We start from the raw sequence: 23,910 nt of genomic DNA, 5'->3' as shown, positions 1-23,910 counted from the left end.
TCACTCTGTTTCATCCGCATTGGGTGTGTTATAGCTTTGGAACAGTGGCTGCATGAAAAGTCCCAGAGTTCCCACCACACACACCAGGATGAAGATCCACAGGAAAAGACGGTCTATCACCATGGCTACGTATTTCCAGTCCTGAATGATCTGGAACCGAACCACGACACAACAGGTTTGCATTATTACAAGTTGTGAAGATTAAATCGAGTGTAAGAGCAGGGTCAGAAATCTGCTTGTTGATTTGTTTATTTACCTCCTTTCTTTAAGAATACCACAGAAGACCATCGTACACTCCAGCTATTTCTCTTATGTTGTACAATGTTATTTACCTCATCTTGTCACAGTTTGCAGATATTTTTAATTTTATTGATGTATAATTTTATAATTATATAATTATAATTATATATTTTATATATTTTTATATATATATAATATATATATAGATATATATATATATATAAAATATATATATTTTATAATTTTATAATTATACATTATAATTATACATTTATAATTATAATTTTTTATAATATAAAAAAATAATTTTCTGTTTGTGTTATAAACACAACTGTACATGGAGACTGCAACAACTAAATTTCCCAAGTTGGTAAAGTACTTCTACTCTATTTTATTCTATTCTATTCTGTATACATATATATATATATATATATATATATATATATATATATATATATATATATATATATATATATATATATGAGGGAGAAGCATTGAGCAGTCTTATTGAGGCTTTACTGTGTCGGTTCACGTGAAAGCGAAGTTGTACCGGTACTCTGCTGTCTGACCAGTACAGGGCAGTCAGTGTTATTCCGGATAGATAACAGCTTTGTTAGAGTCAACTTTGGTAACTCAGGATCAACACTGGCTACGGTTACATGATGTTTTTATTTAGGAATGACTTATTCTAAATGAAATAATTCTGAATTAAAGTAATGTCCTTTGTTTTTACAGTAAAACATGTTTATTTGACTTTAGTCAAATAAACATGTTTTACTCAGTCACTGTCATTCGTATTATCATGTTATATTAATGTGTAGAAAACAGACGGAACAGAAAGGATAAAGTGTTTTTACTATGCAGTATATAAAATAAATAATTCCACTAATTCTTAAGCAAGTTGGAACCTGCAGCGGTTAAAAACAAAGCCTAGGCCGTGCCAAAAGTTGCAGTTCCTCCTCTGCACAGCAGGATGACATGCAGATGAGGGAATTCACTTATTTCATGCAGATATATTATGACGAGGGATGCATCTCAAAGGTACATGATATCTGATCTGTGGACCGGACTTGGACACTCCTGTAATCAAATGCGGCTCATTAAATCATTCTTGTATCACAACTATCAGCCGAATCGGTTCATAGATGGGTGTGTGAGTGTGTGAGAGGATTTTTGTTGTTTTGACATCTGATATTTTCAGACGTTAAAATAAGGCTGAAGGATCTCATGATGCCTTGTAATCTCCTCATTCTTCCTTATTCCATATGAAATGTCATCCATCTCCATAATCTGCTTTAAATGTCTCTTCTTCCTTAATTCTGTCCCCAGTGTTGCTTCGTCTCTGTTCATTTCATTCTTCTATCATATCTGTCCCTGCTAATCATTTCTTCTTCTATCTATAACCGCAGCTTTATCGTCTCACCCCTTCGTCGTCGTCCTCCATCTTCATGTGTTCAGCGATGTATTTCACCCCATCCACTGCCTCTTCCAGATCTGCGTCCATCTGAGTAGCCAAAGGCCTCCTGAAGTCTGAAAAGCCACCGCCGCCACCCGGGATGTCCCCCGCCTTCCAGGACGACTTGTGCGCCATGTCCTCATTGACATAGAAAGAGTCGGTGTCAGCTCGGATTCCACCTAGTCTTATGTTGGAGTACTGCCTCTTCCCTGAGCTGCTCTGTGAATTGTTTTTACAGATGGTGCTCCGGCTGGCGTACTTTCGGCGGAGTTTATCGCGAACCTTGAAAGAACCTGGACGCCTCATGAAAAGGAAGATCGGGAGTCGGACCAAGAAGAGCCGTTTGGCCCAATCAGGCATGTAGTGGGTGGACGGGGAGCGGTGGTGCACGTTGAGGACACAGACAGTACTCACAATGGAGAATGTGACCAGCACCATGGTGAACATCAAGTATTTACCTTAGAGATAATGAAACAAAAGGAGAAAGCGTAATGCCAAACTTAATCACAGAAGCAACAGTTGTTTCTCATCAGCCTGGTAACAGCTATCAGAGTCCAACAAGTTCAACATTATTCCAGGTGAAAAACATTCAAGACACCTGACAATCTTCCCAGGAGTGAAAAATGTCCTTTGGACAAATGGTTGGTAAAAGTTAGAAACAGCATGTCAGCACCAACCGCTCCTACCAACTGTGCAGCATTGTGGGGAAGGTGATGGGTTTATGTTTGTTATGTTTATGTTAACCTGGACACCTACAAGTCACTGAGTCAACTCATTAGAATATTTTAGAGTCTGATAGCTAAAGCTTGAATGAAATTAGGTCACCCAACGGGACGATGATCCCGGAGACATCAGTACTGCAACAGTCTGAACCTCAACCTGATTAACCCTCTGATGCAGGAATCACCAATCCTGGTCCTCTGTAAGGAAGGAGCAGCGGGAGCCTCTCCCGTCCTAAAGCACTCCCAGGCGGCCAGTCTCAGTCGGCTCCGGCTGCAGGTCAATGTAGAATAACTGCAGTAGGTTGTGGAAGTTCACCTAAACATAGTTTATACCAATGTCAGTGACAACTGGCTCCATCGAGGACAACATAAAATATTTCCTATATAAGCGGTAAAAGCGGATTAAACAAGTCGGAACCGTGCATTAGACGGTTATGATGCGCAACACGGGAGTCGAGAACATCACAACCCGCAGCGTTGTTTAAAAATACTGGAGAATTGTGTCAAATAATCGAGATCTCATTTTCAGTCATAACAATTATGATTTCTGTCATAATCGAGCAGCCCTATCTTAAAGTGGAACTATTATGTGCATTTCAGGCTAATTTATTTTTATTTCTGAGCCCAGAAGGGCTGGGATTGATCGAGTTATTGTCACAAATTGCTTTATTTACTTCAGACTGACCCTCTCCGTAGGCTGTCAGATCAGCCTGCGGGCAAAACGAGTGGATTGAGACGCTTCCGCATTAAGCCCCGCCTCCCGCCACTGCGCTACATCGGGAGCGCGCACCGCACCTGCTTTCGCCGTCATTGTAACGTCTCATAAACAGAAGGATTAGGCTCATATGAACTCAACAAAAAAACAAAATACAATGTCAACACATAGCATACAGCCCTACATGTTGGAACCTGAATCAGAGCCTGAAAGCGAAGTGGAAAACAGCAACCCACAGCAACGAATGCAGCAGGATGTCTCTCTTTGGTAAACTCACCAGCCATCGTTGGAAATAACTTTATCCCACGTTTTCCATCCGCCTGATGTATCTGTACATGCCCTTGTTAACCAGTAGAAGGTAACCAATCACCGAACCTTATCCCCCGGGACGTCTCAAGGATTTTGAAGTAGAAAAAACCTCTCTAAAACGACACGTTTTTCGTCGCCATGGAAACCGAACGGAGAGCGTGCTGGAACTCAAACTCAAACTCAAACATGTGTTTAGGTGATAAAAAACGGTGTCGTTCACATGCCTGATGAGGATTCAACACTGTGACACTGTAGAAAGCTCAGAAAACTTGAAATACCATAATAGCACCCCTTTAAAGACACATTGATTTGAATCGTGTGTTGCAGCCGGGACAATTAGAAAACCTGCACCCCACCAGCCCTCGTGGACCAGGAGTGGTGATCCCTGCTATAATGCATGAAAATAAACAGCACCACTTTTTTTTAACATACAATATTTTACTTTTATATCTTGATTTTTTATTTAGTTTATCTGTTTTTATTTATTCTATAAAAATATGTATAAAATGTTGTCAGATTTATGTGGTAAATATTCTATAAAAATAAAGCTGTCCTGTTTATCACTGAAGCAAACTGACTAGTTACAATTACAATGTTTCCATAAATACGATATTAAATACTGCATTGTGTGGCAGTGTATTTTTATCACCCACTGATGTCCAGTGAATACACCAGTCACAGGCATGCATAGACGAGACAACATGTGTCCACTGCAGTGGACACTGTGCATCAAAAGGGTTAAAATGATGTGACAGACCTTTAAAGTAACTGCACAAATGAAAAACCACAAACTGCACATGGTAGCTTCAGATTCCCACACATCACTTCTGCATTTTGGCTTTGTTTGTTAAAAAAAATTATGATACTGCGTTATATATTCTTACAGCAGTTTCAGTTTTTTCCACCTTTAGTCACTTTTTAGTCTCCAGGAAACGAGTTAAAGAATCTAAAACTAAAATGTCTCATTCTTATTGCTTTTTTTGTGAATTTAATTAGTACTCTGATGACACAGATATTTGGCTTTAAATATTTTTTGTATCAGTTTATAAATTCCTCATGGCTGCACAGAGTGGTTTGTCAGCATGAAGGTTGAGCTTTGGCTGGAGGAGGTTTCTACGGTGGCCTGACTGCCCAAAGTTTGCATGTTGTTCCTGTGCATGTGTGGGTTCTCTCTGGGTACTCCAGCTTCCTCTCACAATCCAAACACAACCATGTTAGATTAACTGATCACGCTAAATTCTCCCTAGGACTGAGCGTGAGCACGATTGGTTGTCTCTCTGTGTTCCCCCTGCGACCTGTCCGGCGTCTACTCTGCCTTTTGCTCGCTAATCGCTGGGATAGTCTCCAGCCCTCTACGACCCTGAACTGGATTAACACCTATAGAAATTAAATTATAATTTTCATAATGTCTGAAAACTTTTGCATGCCAATAAAAATGGTACTAACCTATGAGTGGCACTGCTAGAGAGGTGGGTGGCACTATCTTTGATATCAGCAGCAGGAACACAGTGAGCGCCAGCAGCACTGAGATGCACAGCGTCATCTTCTCCCTGCAGTCTGATGGTAAGTAGAAGACCAGGATAGCCAGCGAGGTGATGAGCACGCACGGGATAATCAGGTTGATGGTGTAAAACAGAGGCTTCCTTTTGATGACAAAGTCATAGGTGATATCCAGGTAGGTGATGTCGCTGGGGTCTTCGTTTTTGCGGGCTGGGAGCGAGACAATGTCCCACTCTCCGCTTGGCGTGAAGTCGTCACGGCTAGCGAAGTCGCTGGTGAGGATGAGGTCCACCTCTGTGTGGTCGTAAGTCCAGGACCGGAACTTAAGGGTGCAGTTCTGCTGGTCGAAGGGGAAGTTCTGCACCTCGATGGCGCAGGCAGACTTGTAGATAGCAGGGGGGAGCCAGAAGATGTCGCCTGTGTTGGAGACCACAGCGTTGCAGTAGAAGGAAACCTCATACACACCATCAGCGCTGTTGGAGCAAAAATTGGGGACAGCAAGGATTAAAACATTGATGGAGGCACAACAAAAAAGTCGGATTAATTTATCTATTGTATTAATTGATACATTTATTAACTTTATTGATGTATAATTTGATGGACTAGTGAGCTGTCCAGGGTGTACCCCGTCTCTCGCTCATAGACTGCTGGGATAGGCTCCAGCTTCCATGACCCTAATCGGACTAAGCAGTACGGATAATGGATGAATGGATGAAGGATGTGTTATTATTGCATGATATGCGGCTTTAAGCTACACATAATCAATGTTTTCCAAACACAAAGAAAGTATAGTCTTCTTCTTCCATTTGCAGATACTTTGAACAAACTCGACTCTCCTCTGGTGAATCATAGGTGGGAAGATTCGCACATACTCACTTGTTATAAAGCACTATGTCAGGAAGCCAGATGAGTTTGGATGGTATCCGCAGTTTCTTGATGCCCTCATATTTCTCAGGGTCCCATCTCAACCTGTAGTCATTCCATTCCTACCGAGAGAGAGACACAAGCTCCATCCAGAATAATAACACAGCCAAATGCAGAACACACAGTGTTAAAGGAAAATGGTGGTTTACCTGGAACAGCCACACATTGGTGGTCATTATCTGCTCTCTTTCATTCTGGAAAAAGTAAAACATTCACACAAATGATCATTTCCATCAAATTTCAGTTTGATGAGTTTTTCATTTCCTTGCAAGATACAAGTTTAAGATCCTAAAAGTAAATGGTCAAGCAACTAACACCGCTTTTAAACAATTTGTCAACTTCTTGTCAATAAATGTGAGTTTTTTATGGTTCTTTTCTGTGGACGGACTGTTAGCTGCCTGCGAACTGCTTATTGAATGCTCTTGCCCACTCTGTACATCCAGCTGCAGGACAACATGCAGCCATGAAGGCACAGATCAATAAAAATCTGAAACTAACCACAGCACCTCATTCTCAAACTAGATTTAAACATGTGTGACTTTGACTTTGTCACTCTGACAAAGGAAATGAATTTAGTCAAACTGAATACATGCATTAACCCAGTACGACCAGAATTTCATGTTCCTGTAGAGGAGCTGTGTAAACTCTCTGCTGAATGTCACCCGCTGTGATAATAAACAAAAGTCTTGCTTGAATCGCTGACATTTCTCAAAATTAGCTGAAAGACAAAATGAACAGATAAGAAAAGTGTTTTTCAACCACTGTGTCGTGGCACACTAGAGATTATCAGGTGTGCCGTGAGAAATTACCCAATTTCACCTACTTGGTCTAAAAAGCAGCTCTGTGTTCATCCAAAGTGAAAGATAATAAAATTAGTTTTTCTTGTGTTTATCTGATTTTTATTCTAGAAGCTTTGACGAGATGGTCTTTATGTTAATAATATGGACTTTAAAAAAAATAAATAAATAAAACATTTTAGTTTGTGATGTGCCTTGTGACTTTTAGGTGAAAAAAAAGTGTGCCTTGGCTCAAAAAAGGTTGAAAAACACTGGATTAGAAGATTAAACTGATGTGTAAGAAATGCTTGGGTTCAAAACAACAGGAAGTCTAAATGGTAAGCCTTACCTAAGCAGGCAATATCACACTTTCACAAGTTTGTGAAGCACAGGAAACATGCACAGGCTTGAGAAACTGGAATCATGCAACCTGAAGATTTAGCTCCTTCGGTTTATGTGTTGGGAGGAAACAAAAGAAGCAGGAAGAATAACTAATTCAAGTAATCTGCTCTCACAATAATCCAACCTAACAATGATTTCTTCCAGACCATCTGTGCAAATTGAATAGTTGGAGAACAGTCTTTTCTCAGCTTTGGATGATTTGCTTCTGTGAAAGTCTGTAATCATGAACCAATGCATAATCATCATGCATGGATCACTGGTTTCCCCAGTGCGCAGAGTCTGCAGACAAGGTTGTTAAAAATAAAGCAAAGACTAATCACTCAGATCCCATTATTTGCTCAGTTTAATCAGTTTTGGGTGGGTCACAACTGGAGCAGGTCACATAGCCAAGTGATGGCATTCTGGGAATAATTAGCTCCTTATGCAGCTGCCATGATAAGCTGAAACAAGCAGCAGAAAAATTAAACAAATTAAGCAAAGGGCTAAAAATTTTTGTTAATTCATTTTTGTTAATTCATTCTTGCATTAAAATGAAATCCAGGAAGGATCCATATGAGGACGCTAAGATAAGATTTTAAACAATCAGGAAGCCCACATCAGTCCAGACAGGTCATCACAATGTCATTAAGTGCTCTAAAAACATTCCTAATAATAAAAAACATACACAAAAGACAAATAAAAAATCATTTTTCCACTATTTTTTTGCATGGCTTATCCTACAGAATGAGACTTCAAGATGTCCAAACATGGAGTTGGTGAAATCTGGTGTCTTTTGAGGACATGGCGATTGTCTTTCCCAGATAAACAGAATCCGACTTCTTCCAACCTCAAGGCAACTCTAAGCTGCCACTTTATCCAACCTGCAAGTGTTTGTGCCATGGCAGTATGATGCATTGTTGTAAAGTTTTCATAATCGCATTAATAGCGTGGTATTTTTCAGTATTTTTAGAATGTCTATGTTCACGCCAAGATACCACTGAGAAGCAGTTCCTGTTTATTCTAAAGAATAAATTAGAACTTCTTCATCCAGCAGGAGGTGAGGAGACGTAGGATTGTATATCAGGCCCTGAACACCCACACAAGGGTTTTTAATCACTCTGGCTGCTTAGTTAAAATAATCCCTTTACATGGTAGATGTTTTGACACAACATGCTTGAAATAGCAGAGATGTAAACATGATATGATCAATATTAACGGCAGAAGTTAACGTGGCTGCTGTCATTTAAAATGTCATTGGTAAAATGGGAAAAAAAGATCAAGTGTTTCTTTTTATTTCATTTTGAGAAGAGCTGTAACCAGACAACATTAAGTAACCAAACACCTCTGTGTCATTTCTGACTTACTATTTATGACACATCATTCATATCACATCTTTAGTTTTCAACGTCTTGTCCGCAACGTTGCACATCTTTGGCGTAGTGGATGATGAATCTGGTCTATGTCAGATTTTCATTTTGCCACTTTATTTATGGGTTCATAATGAGTGAAATTATATTACCACAAAGTAGGGCTGGGCGATTAATCGATTTAATCGATTAATTCGAATTTGCCCCGCCAGCACCTTTTGGGCTTCCATACCTTATAGTGACGTCAGCGCGCTCCCGCTGGTTTCCCACAGAAACGCATAAACACAACATGGCAGCTAGAAACGTACAAGAAGTGCCCCCTCTGCGTTTCCATTACATTTTGTTGCAAAATAAAAGTTATATGTGTACGTTTCGACAAACAGCAGTTGTGATTTGCGGGTGTTTCCGTTGAACAATGTTTAGCACATTAGCATCACGTTTCGTAATTGCGGTTAATGCAAAGTGGGCACGTAGCGTTATTTTATGCTTTTCTACTTGCTGCGGAGAATTTGCTTCGGATTTTCGAAGCTTTTCTCCCTCATTTTCTTTTCTAAAACTCTGAAATTCGCTGTTGTTTATTCCACGCCGCGCCATCTTTACCGGGGATTAACTGGTCACGACCCCCACGTCACGTCTGGGGACACGTAAACGCAAAAAAGTGTTTATATTACACTCCTGCAATATAGTTTTGTATTGAAATGTCTGAAAAACCACCTCTTGAGATCGTAAAAACTTTTATAGCAGCGGTTTTTATGGCGATATTTAGTGTTTGAAAAGTTTCTAGGTGTGATGGAGGCGCAGAGTTTTCAGAGTGGGAGGGGGGGTTGTCACATGCCACAGGGGTCCGAAGCCAGATGCAGCTGACAGGCTCGTCTTTCTGCCAAAAATGTTTAAATTAAACAAAAAACAGCTAGAATCTAATAATACATGTATGTTAGAAATATAGCTTTAATAACATTCAGGGATTTTTTAAAAATATTATTTTGTATCAAAGAGGTCAATTTTCTCTAAACACATGTTAAGTGTAAAGAAACATTCAATTTATTACCTCATTGCCAATGTGGGAAATTGTTTTGGTTATTTAATGTCAAAATACACTAAAAGAAATCACTATTTTTCTTCCAAGAAGAGGCATTTTTATTTATTTATCAGTTGTTTTATTTTAGAATAAAGTTACACAAGTGAAGTGAGGCCTATTCTTAAATGTATGATCAAAAGTTAAAAACTATCTCACAGTGGAAACGCACTAAGTACAAACATGTTGTTACTTATAATGTTTACAGTGGCAGCGCCTGCCATCTTTTTTTACAATCTTGTTTAACAGCTTGTTTAGTTGCACTTTAAATTTAGGTAAACTTCTAGGCTGATCGCAATAAAAGCATTTTTGAAAAAGAATCATTTTTGACATTTGTATTTTTTTTTCTTTTTCTTTACAGTAAAGGGAAAAAAATCTATTCATATCGGAAATCGGATTTGGTTTAAAAAAATCGGAGATTTTACTTTTTTGGCCATATCGCCCAGCCCTACCACAAAGTGTGTCAAAGTGCTGGTTCTAGGAAAAATACTGTTAGAGTAAAACCCAGTGTTTAGGACAGCACATTAACACACTGGTGTGTATTAGGTGGTAAGAAAGTAAAACTCTGAACATTGGACTAATAAACCCAGATAAAACCACTGGAGATCAAACAATTTCTGCTAGTGATGAATGTTTATACCTAACTAGACACAGATAGGTCTAGGTTAGGAATCACCAGCTCTGGCCATGAAGGACCATGGTCCCCCAGCTTCAAGATCTTTCCCTGCAACACACTGGTTTCAAATGACTGGGTCACCAAGAAGTTTGTGCTGCTGCAGGGAAATACGTAAATCCTGCAGAACAGTGAGCTTTACAGGTTAGAGGACTGGAAAATCACCGGTCTGGGTGTTTAACAGATGATCCAAACTTTATTTATGCATCTTTTTGTAAAATATTCAGGCATTAATGTAAACAGCAACAATCCCAAGAAAGCAGCTCTCGTTCATATTTTTCTCTTTCTTTTATAAAACGGATAAAATTATTACAAAATTGTGACTGAAAAAGTATTTTCAGATTGGTTCTTTACTAAAATCCTGATTTTAGAACAACAGCATCATCTGACAGTATCATGATCTGAAACAGAGACACACAATCCCCAGTGATGCGAACTTACCAGTAAATCCGTCCCAGTAACAGGGACTGTGCACCAGTTAAACAGCCAGGTCAGACTTGAACTGTAGCTCAACTCAAACATGTGTTTTTAACTCTTCTTTGGACAAAGTTGTTTTTTTTATATCTTCTGTCTACAAGAAAAAGCTCTCACCCTTCTGACTGGATATCTGAGCTCACATTTTCTTCTTGTCAGTAAAGTTGCAGTGAAGCAAATGAGCCGTTTTATATTCCTGGGAAACTACATCATAAAGATGCTGCCGCTGTCTTCACACACCTCTGCTCCATTTAGGAAATTTCCCAAATGGCTTTACTTCTTCAGGAAACTCACAAATGTCAGGTAAACATCTGAAGAGTTCCAATCCAGTCATCTTTTCCCCGAGCATCCCCAACACCCATCTCCAGCATCACTGGTATGTCTGCACTGAGCAGATATGTCACTTATGACACTTTTGACATTAAGTGTCTTCGAATAATATTTTTTTCCTAAAAACAAAGTATTTTACTTTTCAGCAACACGCTCTCACTGCTCAGAGAATTTTAATGCATGTAAATTGTATGTACTCACGATGCTGATGAGCTGAGACAGAGACACCTGTAAGGAGATGGTGACCTGCTGGCTCTTATTGACAGCTGGTCGGATCAGTTTGTTGTAGCGCTCCGGACCCAACAGGTAGTTTACCAGCCGCTCCTCGGCATTCTCCGCTCTGCTGTCTAAAGACAAGGCCCAGACAGCAGAAAGATGCTCTCAGTGGATGCAATTTTCCAGGTGCTGCAGGCTGAGGCATACATTTCCATTTACAGTAATACATAAAAGCCTACAAGTAGCTTCACTGCTCAGCTTTCAAAGAGCACAGCGAGTTATTCAATAATTAATGATAGAAATAAATGCCATGCATTTGTCCTGTGGCAAGCCACAAACTCTGGAGGGAAGCAAATAGGTCTCCTTTTCATTTAATTCATTTTAAGAGTAAAAGCACACATATACACAAAAATAATGTCACATCTCTTGTGTGTGTTTATAAACAAGCTGGCTGTAAACAAAGATTTTTTTTTTCCAGCAGGCATAAGGGCTGGATCTCATGCTTTCAGTGGAAGTGTGTTTGGGTGTGTATCTTGCAGTCTGCAGGGTTTTAGAGGAAAAGGACAAAGGAAAAAAATCCATCTTGCATCCCAGAAGCTTTGTTTTTCCACAGCTCTAAATTATTGGTTACATAAAAGTAATGGCATGAATAAGTCAGAAGCAAAATGCTTTTGTTCGACTCTCTTGGCTTCTGCTGTCATTATGTCTGCAGTGTCAAACAAACTAAAGAGTGCAGTGAGCATTTAATATCTGGATGGCTTCCCATTCTGTGCCACATGAATTGTCTGTTTTTGGGAGATTACATGAAGCGAGAGCTGAGTGAGCATGGATGCTTCTTTTTTCTCTCATGCACCCTGCCGTTTCACCTTTTCATGTCAGAATAAACATCATTGGTTTCGGTTGAAAAGATGAAAGAGAGTCTATTGGACCTAAAAACCATGAGAGGATAAACAGTTTACCATCACACATCTTTGTGCAAGAGAAAGGCATAGTTTAAAAGGAAGTTTGACTTAAATATTTATTTGTCACGGACACGTTCATTTGTTCCAATTCTTGCCAAGTCTTGCTGCTCTTGTTTTAACATTGATATCTTCCTGTCAGGATTTTGGCCTCATCATCACAGCACTGATTAATATAAATAAATGACATATTTGCTCCAAGTTTTGCAGCACCCATAAAAAACCGACTAAATCCTCTCTGCTGATGCCAAACGACTGATTCTGCAACTGACTAATTGGTGTAATTTACTGGATTAGATTATTGAAGGCAGAAGAAATAAGACACTATAGAAAGTTTCCCATGAGCCCACTTTGTGGGGTGGGCATTGACATCTTTAAGGATAAAGTTAGCTCCCAGACTGTGGAGATATGTGATTGCCACTGGTTACAGAATCTCATCTCCATATCTGTTGATATTTTGTCCAATGATGTCAAGCCTTGTTTTTCCAGTAAAGAAAGACACCGTCCCATACCATCATACTGCCGCTACCAAAAGCTATTAATGTATCAGTGCAGCTATCAGCTTACAGTGCTCTACATCTTCTCCACAGAACAACCCCAACTAACAGCTTATAGGTGGCTTCATACTCAAAGGGGATGTCAGGATTATTTAGTTTTCACAATTAATAAAAATATTAAACAATATGATTAACCATAAAGATCCTTGAAATAATTACTTTCAATAAAGGGTTACTTTATGTCTGAACCATATCAGCAGATGAGAACAACTTCTGCACAGACTGAAAACAGTGACACCGATTCAGAGACCCACAGGTTGCTGGTTGTGTTGGTTTGTTTTGGCTCTGTGTGAGATGCAGAGGAAGGGGACAGTAGAGCAGGGGAAGAGGTTTCCCCCCAAACAAACGGAAGAAGGCATCCCTGTTGGATTTAAATTGTGGGATTTTAAAAAAAAAACATAAAAAGTAGGGGTGGGGAAATTGAATCAAAAAATTAAAAATTGGGATTTTTTTGCTTCACAATTTTAAAATAGTTTTTTTGTTTAAAAAAAATAATGATTCATTTTATTCATTTTTCAAATGAATAAAAATGATTCATTATAAAATTTTTGTCAATTTTATTGTTTTTATTGATCTTTTCACTTGTCTTTTTGGGCATTTCAGCAGCAGAATGATGGTCTGGCTACTGTGTTGTTGTTTCCTTAAATCAAGAAAAATGATGTGCAAAACAAAGTTTCATACATTTATTTTGTTTTTAATTTACAAAAATCATCAATATTATGGAATTGTGAAAATTGCAATTTAAATCAAATCGGTACCCAAGAAATGGGAATCAAATGGAATTGGGACAAAAGCATATCGTCACAGCCCTAATAAAAAGTCACAGTGAAAGAAGGAAATACATCCAATACATTTCACCACCTACAGGACACTCAGCAGCTCTTTACAGAACTTCCAAAATACACTGTTAGACAAATTCAGAGAAATGTTCGCTTGTATGTTTATCTTTCTGTGGTTCAGCGTTAGAAAACATCCCTTTTATTTAATTCTCCAGAACCCAAAAGACAAACCAGTGTTTTAGTAGACTGTTTAACTTCTAGAGATAAAGACAGAAGGGCAACAAATGCTAGATGCTGTTGCGTCGCCTTCTGTAAGTGTCCTGGGTCTATAGCAGGGGTCCCCAAGTCCGCTCCTTGAGATCTGCAACTATCCGATGCATCACACTGAAACAAATGGCTGAATTCCCTCATCTGCATGTCGTTAAGCTCTGCAGAGACCCAGTAAAGAGGCATTTCAGTATGTTGGAGAAGGGTTGCATCTAAAAGTTGTAGGATTGAGGACTTGGGCCTCCCTGGTGTAAAACAGCCCAAAAGATGCAAAAGCACCATAGCCCGAATAAAGGGAACTGATTACTGACTATCTACTTAAATCTTGAGGCAAAAGGTTATCTGAAATGTTTTTATTAACCATAACAGAACATCCCCACTCGCTTTAACCTCCTTAAGCATTTATATGGTAACACGGTGCCGTTTGCAGTCATTTACAAACTGAAGGCAGATAAAATTACCTCCACTGGTTTGTAATCCTAATGTTTTGTGACATCTTCTGTTACAACACAGTTGCTGTAAGTGAGAGCTGGTGCCAAACATCACTACACACTACAGAGACCAGTCAAATCTTCAGGCCTTCAAGGAAATGCAAACAGTCACATGGAGGAAGACTGGGAGAAGTGCTGTGTGCCTCTGGGTTGTATTAAATCTTTTCAATCTTTAAAAGCCGTTTTTCAGGGTATGTTTGCCTTTGAGGATGCTGTAAAATAACATTAAACCATTATGCCAGCCGTAATGCTCATCTTTATAAAGATTAGGGATTTTCTGCTGTTTGGACATTAATATCTAACGTTTCGGGGAGGTGTTGTTTTTTTTTTCCTTTTATTTACAAGTCTTTAGTTATTTATACTTCTGTGACGTCGTTCTCACTTAGAAGCTGAAACCACAACCTTTCAAACTGAACCAGTTTATTGGGCAAAGATACAAAACCTACCTCTCTATAAAACAAAACCTGAATCAAGGTCGGGTTAATAATAGGAGCTTCCTCTGTGAGCCATTCAACTGTGCTCCCTAAAAGACAGGAGATGGGTCTTTCTGGTTGTAGCAGTAAAATGGACCTTAGTAAATATTTCATGTGGCCCATCTGCTTTTACTTACGAATATTTTTAGAGATGAACATCATACACACTTTCTAATGTGGAAGTGGTTTTCTTTCTTTTTTTTTGTTGAATATGGGAGGGGGGCAAAGACACATCACAGCCCCCTTTCCTTGTGATACAAAAGAACATCTTGAGTCAGATGCTACAATAAGCAGTTTGTTTAAGATAAATGTTACCATGAGACTTTCTAGGAAACACATATTGCCAAGCCATTAAGGCATTTATAGATACAATAAAATAAAAGATATGTACAAAACCAAGTTAAACACAGCAGTGTGTACGACTGAAGGTGACTGGACAATGTCCTTGACATTTCTTTCTGGACTTTTTGTTGAATAGAGGAGATAAAGGACAATTTTCATTTCTAAAAATACAAACATATAGCACAAAACATAAATATGTCCCTTGATTCTGAAACTTCACACTTTTTTTTATAAATATTACAGTAAACTGGAAAATTTCTGATAAAATAATAGTATTATCACTACAAACAGATGAGTGCCATGATTGGGGCGAAGTTCCCTACTTTGTGAACAACGGCATGAGCAATAGTCAAACAGTTTAACAGCATTTGTCAATGTACAACTGCAGGGAATTTAGTGATTCATCATCTACAGTCTATAATATCAAAAGATTCAGAAGATCTGCAGAGATTTCAGCCCTTAAGTGAAAAAACTGACGACCACCACTGAACGCTCATGACCTTCAATCCCTCAGGCGGGACTGTTCTAAAAACTGGCATCATTGCGTAGAAGATATTACCACGTGGGCTTGGAAACACGTCAGAAAACCATTCAGTTTGCTGCTAAATCTACAAGCAAGTTAAAACTCTACCATGCAAAGCCAAAGCCATACATACAACACAAAAAACCGTGGCTTTCTCTGAGATGAACTGAGGCAAAGTGGAAAAAGTCCTGGTTTTTAGGAAGGACTCAAATTGTGGAGTGTTCATATTATCAAAGATGATTTAATTCACAAAGATGTCTGGAAAAGGTATGAGCTCCCAGTTCAACGACAGACTGGTTACTACTTTGGTTGGGAGACACTTTTAGTGACAATAATGAGGGACGGGTGTGCTTATCCTGTCAGGCGAAGCTGCAGGTGGAGACGAGGGAGAAGCCAAGTCAGACCAGGAAGTGCAGGGATGCCACAGAGACAGGACAGAGCAGTCTCAGGGCAGAAAAGGTTACCGTGGTCTGACAAGTCCATATTTCTAATTGTCCTTAGAAGTCATCGATGTCGTGTCCCCCGGGACAAAGAGGAAAAGGACAATTATCTGGACTGTTATCAAGTTCAAAGTCCAGCATCTGAGATGGTATGGGGGGGGGGGGGGGGGGGGGGGGTGTTAGTGCCCATGGGCTGCACATCTGTGATGGCACCATTAATGCTGAAAGGTACAAACAGGCTTTGGAGCAACATATGCAAACAAACCTTAATGCATTCAGCATTGGAACTCATAGAAAGAAAGAGACATTTTTCAGTTGTATTCCACGTGAACAAGGGTTTGAAACTCCACTTTAGTTATAATAAGGCTTTGTTTATGTTTAAATCAATAATATATTGATTTAAATGACCAATAGCATGAGAATGACCAATGAGAGTTTCAAGTTTCATGTAGTCATTTCACAGACCCTGTTAAACATTGCAACCTATAATTAAATGTTATTCAAATCTGGCAGAACTAATAATAAATAAATCATCTGAAATCTTTTGAAAATAGAAAGGATTTCTCCTCCTCTCGCTGTCTCGTACTCCTGAGATAATTTCACATCAGAATGTTAGTGAATAAAATCAACACTGCAGGGCACTACTGGAGAATAAATTGACAATAATGGCCCTTTTCCATTAGGATCAGCTTGTCTCAACTTAACTCGCTTTCCGCTCGGCTTTTGTACCCATTTACCGGTACTTTTTGGTAACTCCCCAACCCCCTAAGCGAGATTAAGTCGGGTTGTGTGTGACGTCGCCAGACTGCATGCCACTATTGGTCAGGGGCGCGGTTAATCAAGGGTCAGGGAGTGACATCACTGGAAGAGTGACTCCAACTTACAAGTTGTTTACATCACATGACAAGCAATGGCCCAACAAAAGTCTGTTCCATGGTCCATCACTGAAGTGGAGACATTTCTTTGCTTGGTTGCTGAGGAAAGGATACAGAAGGAACTAGATGGAGAGACACGAAATGAAAATATCTATCAATAGCTTTCTGACTCAATGGCTACGGCTAGCAACCGAGTGTTCAGCAGTGTCGAGAGAAGCTAAAAAAGCTCAAAAGTGACTATTGGCAGGTCAAGGACCACAATAGTCGGAGAGGATCAAACAGACGAGACTGGAAGTGGTTCCAACAAATGGATACTTTATTTTTATTATTTCATGGATAATTTATGGTCAGTAGATGGTCTCTAGGTCCAGTGGTGTTATAGAGCTTGTCATGCACAACACTGACATCACAGTGATTTCACAAAAACCCCGCCCATTTTAGACCTGGTACCAAATTGTAATGAAAAAGAAACAGGACCAAGCTGAGACGAGTTGAGGCGAGTTAAGTTGAGACAAGCTGATGCTAATGGAAAAGAGGCATTCGTCACAAAAAATGAAGGTGAAGTACAAAACATTGAGCTGAAGTACACAGATGAAAGGCTTACTGGATCAGTTGGACTTTTCACCAGTCCAGAGCAGTGATTTGTTTTGATGTTCTTTGATGTAAACCTTATAATTAGGGCTGTAACGATTACCCGGGTAACTCGAGTAACTCAAGTACAAAAAGTGATTGAGGCAAATTATCTTCCTCGAGGCGTCGTTTAATTAACATCACGTGGTGATATATTTTAATTGATGCATCATTGCGGCATTCTCAGACCACTGCGCTGTTCGGAGGGACCACATCACTGTTTCAGTAAACATATAAAACATCTAAACATGTATAAAATATATAAAAACAGAACCTGTCGCCTACGGTGTGTCTGTACAGTATGACTGTTTCACCCGAACGTTGACGGACATTTCCAACAGCAGCAGCAAGCGGTTCGCTTTCCATCTAAAGATTCTCATTGCTTTGGTCTCTAATAGCAGATAATGAAGAAGAGGGGAGGAAAAGACCAAAAAAGTCGCAAGTGTGGGACCATTTCACACTCAAAAGGGCAGAAAACGTAGTGCAGTGTGTGTGCTGTATAGCAGGTGTCGATGTTGCTGCACCTGAAACGTTTGTGTCACTTGCACCACTTTGAGCTCCTGCCCACAATGCATTGTGGTCTAAATTGACCCGTCTAGTGACCATCGCTGATCATTACTTTTCAAGAGGCATTGTGGGTAATTTTGACTGCACTACTTTTTTCTCTCTGAACATTCGGACACCGCCAGAAAATGGCATGAGCACAATAAAGGGCACTATGTAGGGAACAGGGTGGACACACAGCCTGTGTTTGTTCCAAAGTAAGATGCTAACGCAAACTAGCACCAAGTTGTTAGCTACAAGTTTGGCAGAATATAGATAAATACTTTATTCATGCCCAGGGGGGAAATTCAGGGTGTTCCAACAGTTCCTTTAAATAAAATAAACAGATTAAATTAAACATTAATAATAATAATATTATATATTAATTGAAAGTTATCGAGTGAGGTAGTTGTGTACGGCTTAGGCTAAACAAATATATCAGATAAACACTAGTAAGTAACATTGTTCGCCAAACATTGAGCAATGGGTTAAAACATCAAAGAAACTTCTATGTGGAGTCATACATAACCTTAGCCTAAAATAAAATTATAAATTGACTTGTTCTGCAGTGAAAAAAACATTGTTTCTTTATAAGTTTGTTCCATGCATGAATACTTGAGACGAATGGCTGAGTGTTGCTAAATGAACACTGAGCTTTAGCATTGATTTTAATGTCTTCTACGTCAACATTGCTCCACCGACAAGTTACGTTATGGATATATTTTTTAAAAGCATATTGAAGTCCTTTCTGTCTACTGCTTGAATTTCTGAATTTCTGAGGTTTAGGCCTGAAATTTGAATTGATTTCCTCTGGAATATGTTTTTTCCAAATTCGTGAGAGTTGTGTTTTGCATGGAGGGTGGAGCTTAGCAAAGGGTCAATTGTGATTGAACTTTAAGGCATTAATGAGGCATTTATATCCAGTACATGAGGTTTACAATCCAGCTACAAAATGTGTTCATTTGGAGACGGTATGCTCAATCCAGGAGTGACCCATGATACGATTGTCATATTTTTATAATTAAAAAAGAAGTTGCTATGATTTGAATCTTGCAACGAGACCTGTCTTTTAACCCAGATATAACAATAAAATTAATTCTAGTCAAACTCTTGCCCAGTTAGACAGCTTATGTTGATGGTTATGTCCAAAATCTATTTATACATTTAATTTAAATAAGTTTAGCTTAATAACAACAACTAAAGTTGCCCTAAAAAAATTCCTTAAAAGAATTGAGCTTATATGAATATTTACAAACAGCAATACCAGAAATAGCTAAATGTGACTTGGAGCTTTAAAGGTTAAAGTACATTTGAATAAAATATCAAGTACAAACTGATTTTACTTCTTTTTACAGTACATGAGCAGAAGTTATGAAAAACTCACAAGGATCGATTTATTTATCAACTTTCACATAGCCTAACTACCTTAGTTGTGTGTGTCTGCATGTGTGTGTGTGTTTGAGACAGAGACTGAGTAATAGAGAGAGAGAGAGAGATCGACAGACAAGCTCTTTGTATCACAGCCTTTTCATGAGCAACAATGTAAGAAAAAGAAGAGAAGAACTCACTTGTGAGAGACAGAATGAGGAACAAGAGGACAACGTTGGGAGTCATGTTTTCTGGCAAAAGACACTTCTTGTGTTGTCTTCCAAAAAGTAAAAGAAACCCCTGAAGTCCGTTGGCTGCTATGTTGTGTTGGCCAATATTCCGTTGGGAAAAAAATCTTCTTTCTTAATGTTTACGCTTAACTGGTCCACTTTTTTTATTGTTTGAATGTTAACCAGGGCAAAGATAAATAAAACAAATTTTACAAGTTGGCTACAGCAAAGATGTTGTCTGCACAAAATGTTTCCTTTCCAGAAACAGCATGGTTGTCCTTTGCATCCTGTAATCCCTCCGCATCTGCAACAAACCCGCAGCTCTGACACGAAAACCGCTCTGGATCCAGAAGAGATCCCGTTTATTGTCCCTGCGGTCCAAAAAGTCCACATTCAACTTCCCCGTGCGTCCCGAAGCAGCTGCTCACCTGCGCAGTTAGAAATCCTCTGATGAAGAGTCGCGGCTGCTCACCGTGCCGCGCGCAACCAGCGCGCGCTCTGCTGCCGTGAAAGTAAACGAAGTGACCGGAGAGAAACTCCGCGCTGCTGGGAGGAGAGAGGGGGAGAAGAGAGGGGGGAGGGGGGTCCTCCAGAAGGGGCCTGTGTGCGCGTGGGTGAGATTTGGGTGATTCACGTCACGGCATTGTTAGGTTTAATGAGACGCAGGCCTAAGATGGGGGGGGGGGGGGGGGGGGGGGGGGGGGGTTGTGGAAGAAATCAATTAGCTTCTTATTATTTTTAAGGCCAGAATATAAACTGTTCTTGGAAAGATGGGCTACTTTTAGGCTGAACGAATATTTCAATTTTATGCTTCTTTGCTCTTTGAATTACAGTCACGACCACTTTAGAGGCTACATGTGTTCTTTAACACAAATCTATAATCAGCAATCACATGGCAGCCGTGGTGGAGTCCAGGGATACGCAGAGTAAACCCACTTCTAAACTCCCTGTAATGCTGCTTATTTACAGGCATCCCTACACATGTGCCCACCCAGCAGCTCAGCTGAGGGGACCGATGCTACACTGATGCCATCAGCTGCATTAACTTTAGCCAGAACATAGACATAAAGATATATGTCTATGAGCCTGTCTCTCACTAGTCTGTGTGCCAGTATTAGTTTAGTCATTTCATAACTCTTCTTCCTGGAAACAGAGAAGCAGAAATGATGCGTCAATGAGCAAATACTGATGGATTTTTGGGGTAAACTAAAGTTGCGTTTTCTGGGCTACTGTTTTCTTTTTCTTTTCTTTTTTTTAAAGGGCAACAAATTAAGAGTATACTTCTTGGGGGATCACGACGCCAGTGGTGTAGTCCTATGTATACGTGGGTATACAGAATATACCCGCTTCTTTTTCAGTCAGTATACCCACTTCTAAACATCTAAGCTCCATGTGATTCTGCTTTTACAGTTACAAACGTCTCTACACATGTAGCTACGTCCCCCATGCAGCTCCACTAAGGTTACCGATGCTACACTGGTGCAGTTAGCCATCAGCTGCATTAACTTTAGCCTGAACATAGACATAATGAAGGTATATGTACATAAGTCTATGAGCCAGTCTCTCACCAGCTCTATGTGCCAGTACTGGTTTAGTCATTTCACTCTTCCTCCCTGAAACCGAAGAGCAGAAATTATGTGACAAAGAGCAAATATACTGATGGAATTTTGGAGTGAACGAAATATAGTCTTACATGTCACTTTTTATTAAACGATGTTTTATGGATTATTGTTTTTTGTTTGTTTGTTTGTTTGTTTGTTTTGTGTGTGTGTGTGTGTTTTGTTTATGAAAACAAGGGGGAAAAAATTTAGAGTATACCCACTTCTTCTCGGGGGACCACTACACCACTGCATGGTAACTCAGGGCATTCAGTCATGGTGAAGAGTTTAAACCGAGCATCACAAAGAGGGAGAACAGAGATTTAAGTGACTGTTGGTCTGAACATTAAAAAAAATGCTGATCTACTGGGATTTTCACACAACCATCTGTAGTGTTTACCATACATGTCCAACATTGAAGCAGACGGGCTACAGGGCTGGTTTTCGGCTGTATTGTCATGTAGCCATATAGCCACAGGCTATGCAACCATATGGATGCATTTTAACGTCTCAGAAATGCATCCATACGCACCATTTCCTTTGCACATTGTTGATGCAAAGGAAATCGCGCATCAACAATATGGATTTACTGGTGTAATTTATGGTATGAATGAGGTTATATTTGAAGTTCTCTAGTCGGTCAACCAAGGGTGTCTCAAGTTTTAAGGCATTGAAGAGGAGACTTAGTGACATAATATTTTTAAATTTGGAATTAAATAATTCAGAATTAAAGTATTCTCCGATGGCTTTACAGGAAATAGTAATTTCACATTAAGGTTTACATGATAAACATGTTTATTGGCCTTTACATAATTCTGTTTCAGACTGGTGGCTTGGGAAGGGTTCTGATTGGACAGAGGGTGGGCGTGACTTATACCAGACCACTTCCTGCTTCTCGTCTTTCAGGCTACAACCTTTAAAATCACATAATAATGAACATTTTCACTTTGATTTTTATTATAATTTTGAAGCACCAGTTAAACATGAGCACAACATTTCACTTTTTCAGCAGCTAAGTTGAAAAAGGAAGATTGAGTACCAGAGACTGGAGTCAGAGAACCGCACCATGTGCGTCGTTGGGAAGGGACGAGGTAATGAGCATGCACAGAACGACCAGACCTAACTTAGAGCGGAATGAACGTTTACATGATAGAGAAATTATTCAGAATTAAAAAGGGAATAAACCAGCCACATACTTTGGAAGTAATTCCAAATAGTCATTTTTTAACTGGAATAAAGTGTTTACAGTCATTTTTTCTTCATTTGTAATTTTTATTTGGAATAAAAGGGGAATTAAACTCATATAAACATGGCCAATGTGGGGTTTGTCTCAGCTTGTCCTACGCTAGCTAGGGTCCCCCAGATGGTACCTGGAATAGGGTTGCCACCCGTCCCTTAAAATACAGAAAAATGTTGCGTCCTGGATTGAACCAATAAGGACGCACTTTGTTCCGTATTTTCATAACTTTCCAACAGCCTACACATGTCAGTCACACACATCAACACTCAATCTAAAAATAATTAACTAATAAAACACATAAAATACAACAGTCAGCAAAAATGTTCATTTCGTGTAGAATCTGCACAGGTCCAGACTCCTCCCCTCTGCGCCTGTATGTTGGACTCTGACGGTTGCCTAGAGACAGACATGACTCAGGCACAATCATCAGAAGACACGCGCCTTTTAAAAATGAGACAGGAACAACCTGGAAACTGATGCCATGAAGAGGGATAAGAAAAAGTTCAGATGAGGTAAATAAAGGCAAATAGAAGTCAAAGATGGATTTTTTGTTCCTCCTCATTCTCAGTGTTATTCAGACTTATTTAACTAAATGCAACAAAATCCGGTTCCAAAGGACAAGAAACTGATCTTAGCCTTTAAAGGCCTTTAGTCGCGCTGCATGAAGAAAGGGGGAAGATAACAGAGTAGAACAGATGAAAAGATGAGTGAGTGAAAATGTTTAGATGGGTAGATGATGGAGAGAAGTGGAGGAAGGAGGAATGGGTGAGGGGGTGAGGATGATAAAGGATGGATAAGAGTAGAGATAAAAGATGAATGAATGTGGGAGGCTGAGGATGACTGAGGGGGGAGGGTTTGGAGGAAAGGGAAGGAGGAATGAAGACTTCATGTGGCAAATAGAGCTGAGTGGTTAAAACCAGCGATTAACAGTGTGATGAAGTGTGGCTTCGCTCCCAAACCAAGGTTCATGGGTTAATATACTACCAATTTAAATAAATACAACCTGGATTTAACTAAGCAACTAGTTTATATCTTCCCATTGGATAACTAATTACTGACTGGATGGTGACATTTCTTGGCAACAAGTTAATTAAACATAATTGATGCAGCGACAACATCCTTGTTACTTAAATAAGTTGTGGGAAGTAACATCCTGTCCTTGTGGAAAAGATGTTATCTTTTTTAAAAGAATCAAATTATTGGCACGCATAAAAAAACTGAAACTAGGTTAAGAATACAAAATACAAAAATACAAAAGAATCCAACAGATTATTAACAACAGAGAGGATAGTGGGGGACCATCATGTTTGAAGAAGAAACTTGGTTGGTAAAACATCTTTGGCAATCATTTATATGTTTAGTGAAATCCACTAAAAACTATAAATAAAAAAAACTGAAAATAAAACAGAAAATCAACAAAGCTCATGGTTACATTCA

The 23,910-nt window shown here is 39.3% G+C and overlaps 1 protein-coding gene across 1 annotated transcript; it reads right to left on the bottom strand.

Annotated features, from left to right (window-relative positions):
• Positions 1-19,651, bottom strand: chrnb5a (cholinergic receptor, nicotinic, beta 5a; the record flags this gene model as incomplete). Its single annotated transcript, XM_079262141.1, has 7 exons — positions 1-150; positions 1,664-2,154; positions 4,889-5,415; positions 5,819-5,928; positions 6,016-6,060; positions 11,144-11,289; positions 19,606-19,651. The coding sequence occupies 7 exons, from the start codon at positions 19,649-19,651 to the stop codon at positions 1-3; spliced, it is 1,515 nt and encodes a 504-aa protein (XP_079118267.1).
• Between the last annotated feature and the right edge of the window lie 4,259 nt (positions 19,652-23,910).

The sequence above is a fragment of the Telmatherina bonti genome, assembly GCF_933228915.1.
Source record: "Telmatherina bonti genome assembly, chromosome: 3".
NCBI classification, from domain to species: domain Eukaryota; kingdom Metazoa; phylum Chordata; class Actinopteri; order Atheriniformes; family Telmatherinidae; genus Telmatherina; species Telmatherina bonti.
Note: the sequence above shows the minus strand (reverse complement) of the source record. Positions and strands in the feature narration are given on the sequence as shown.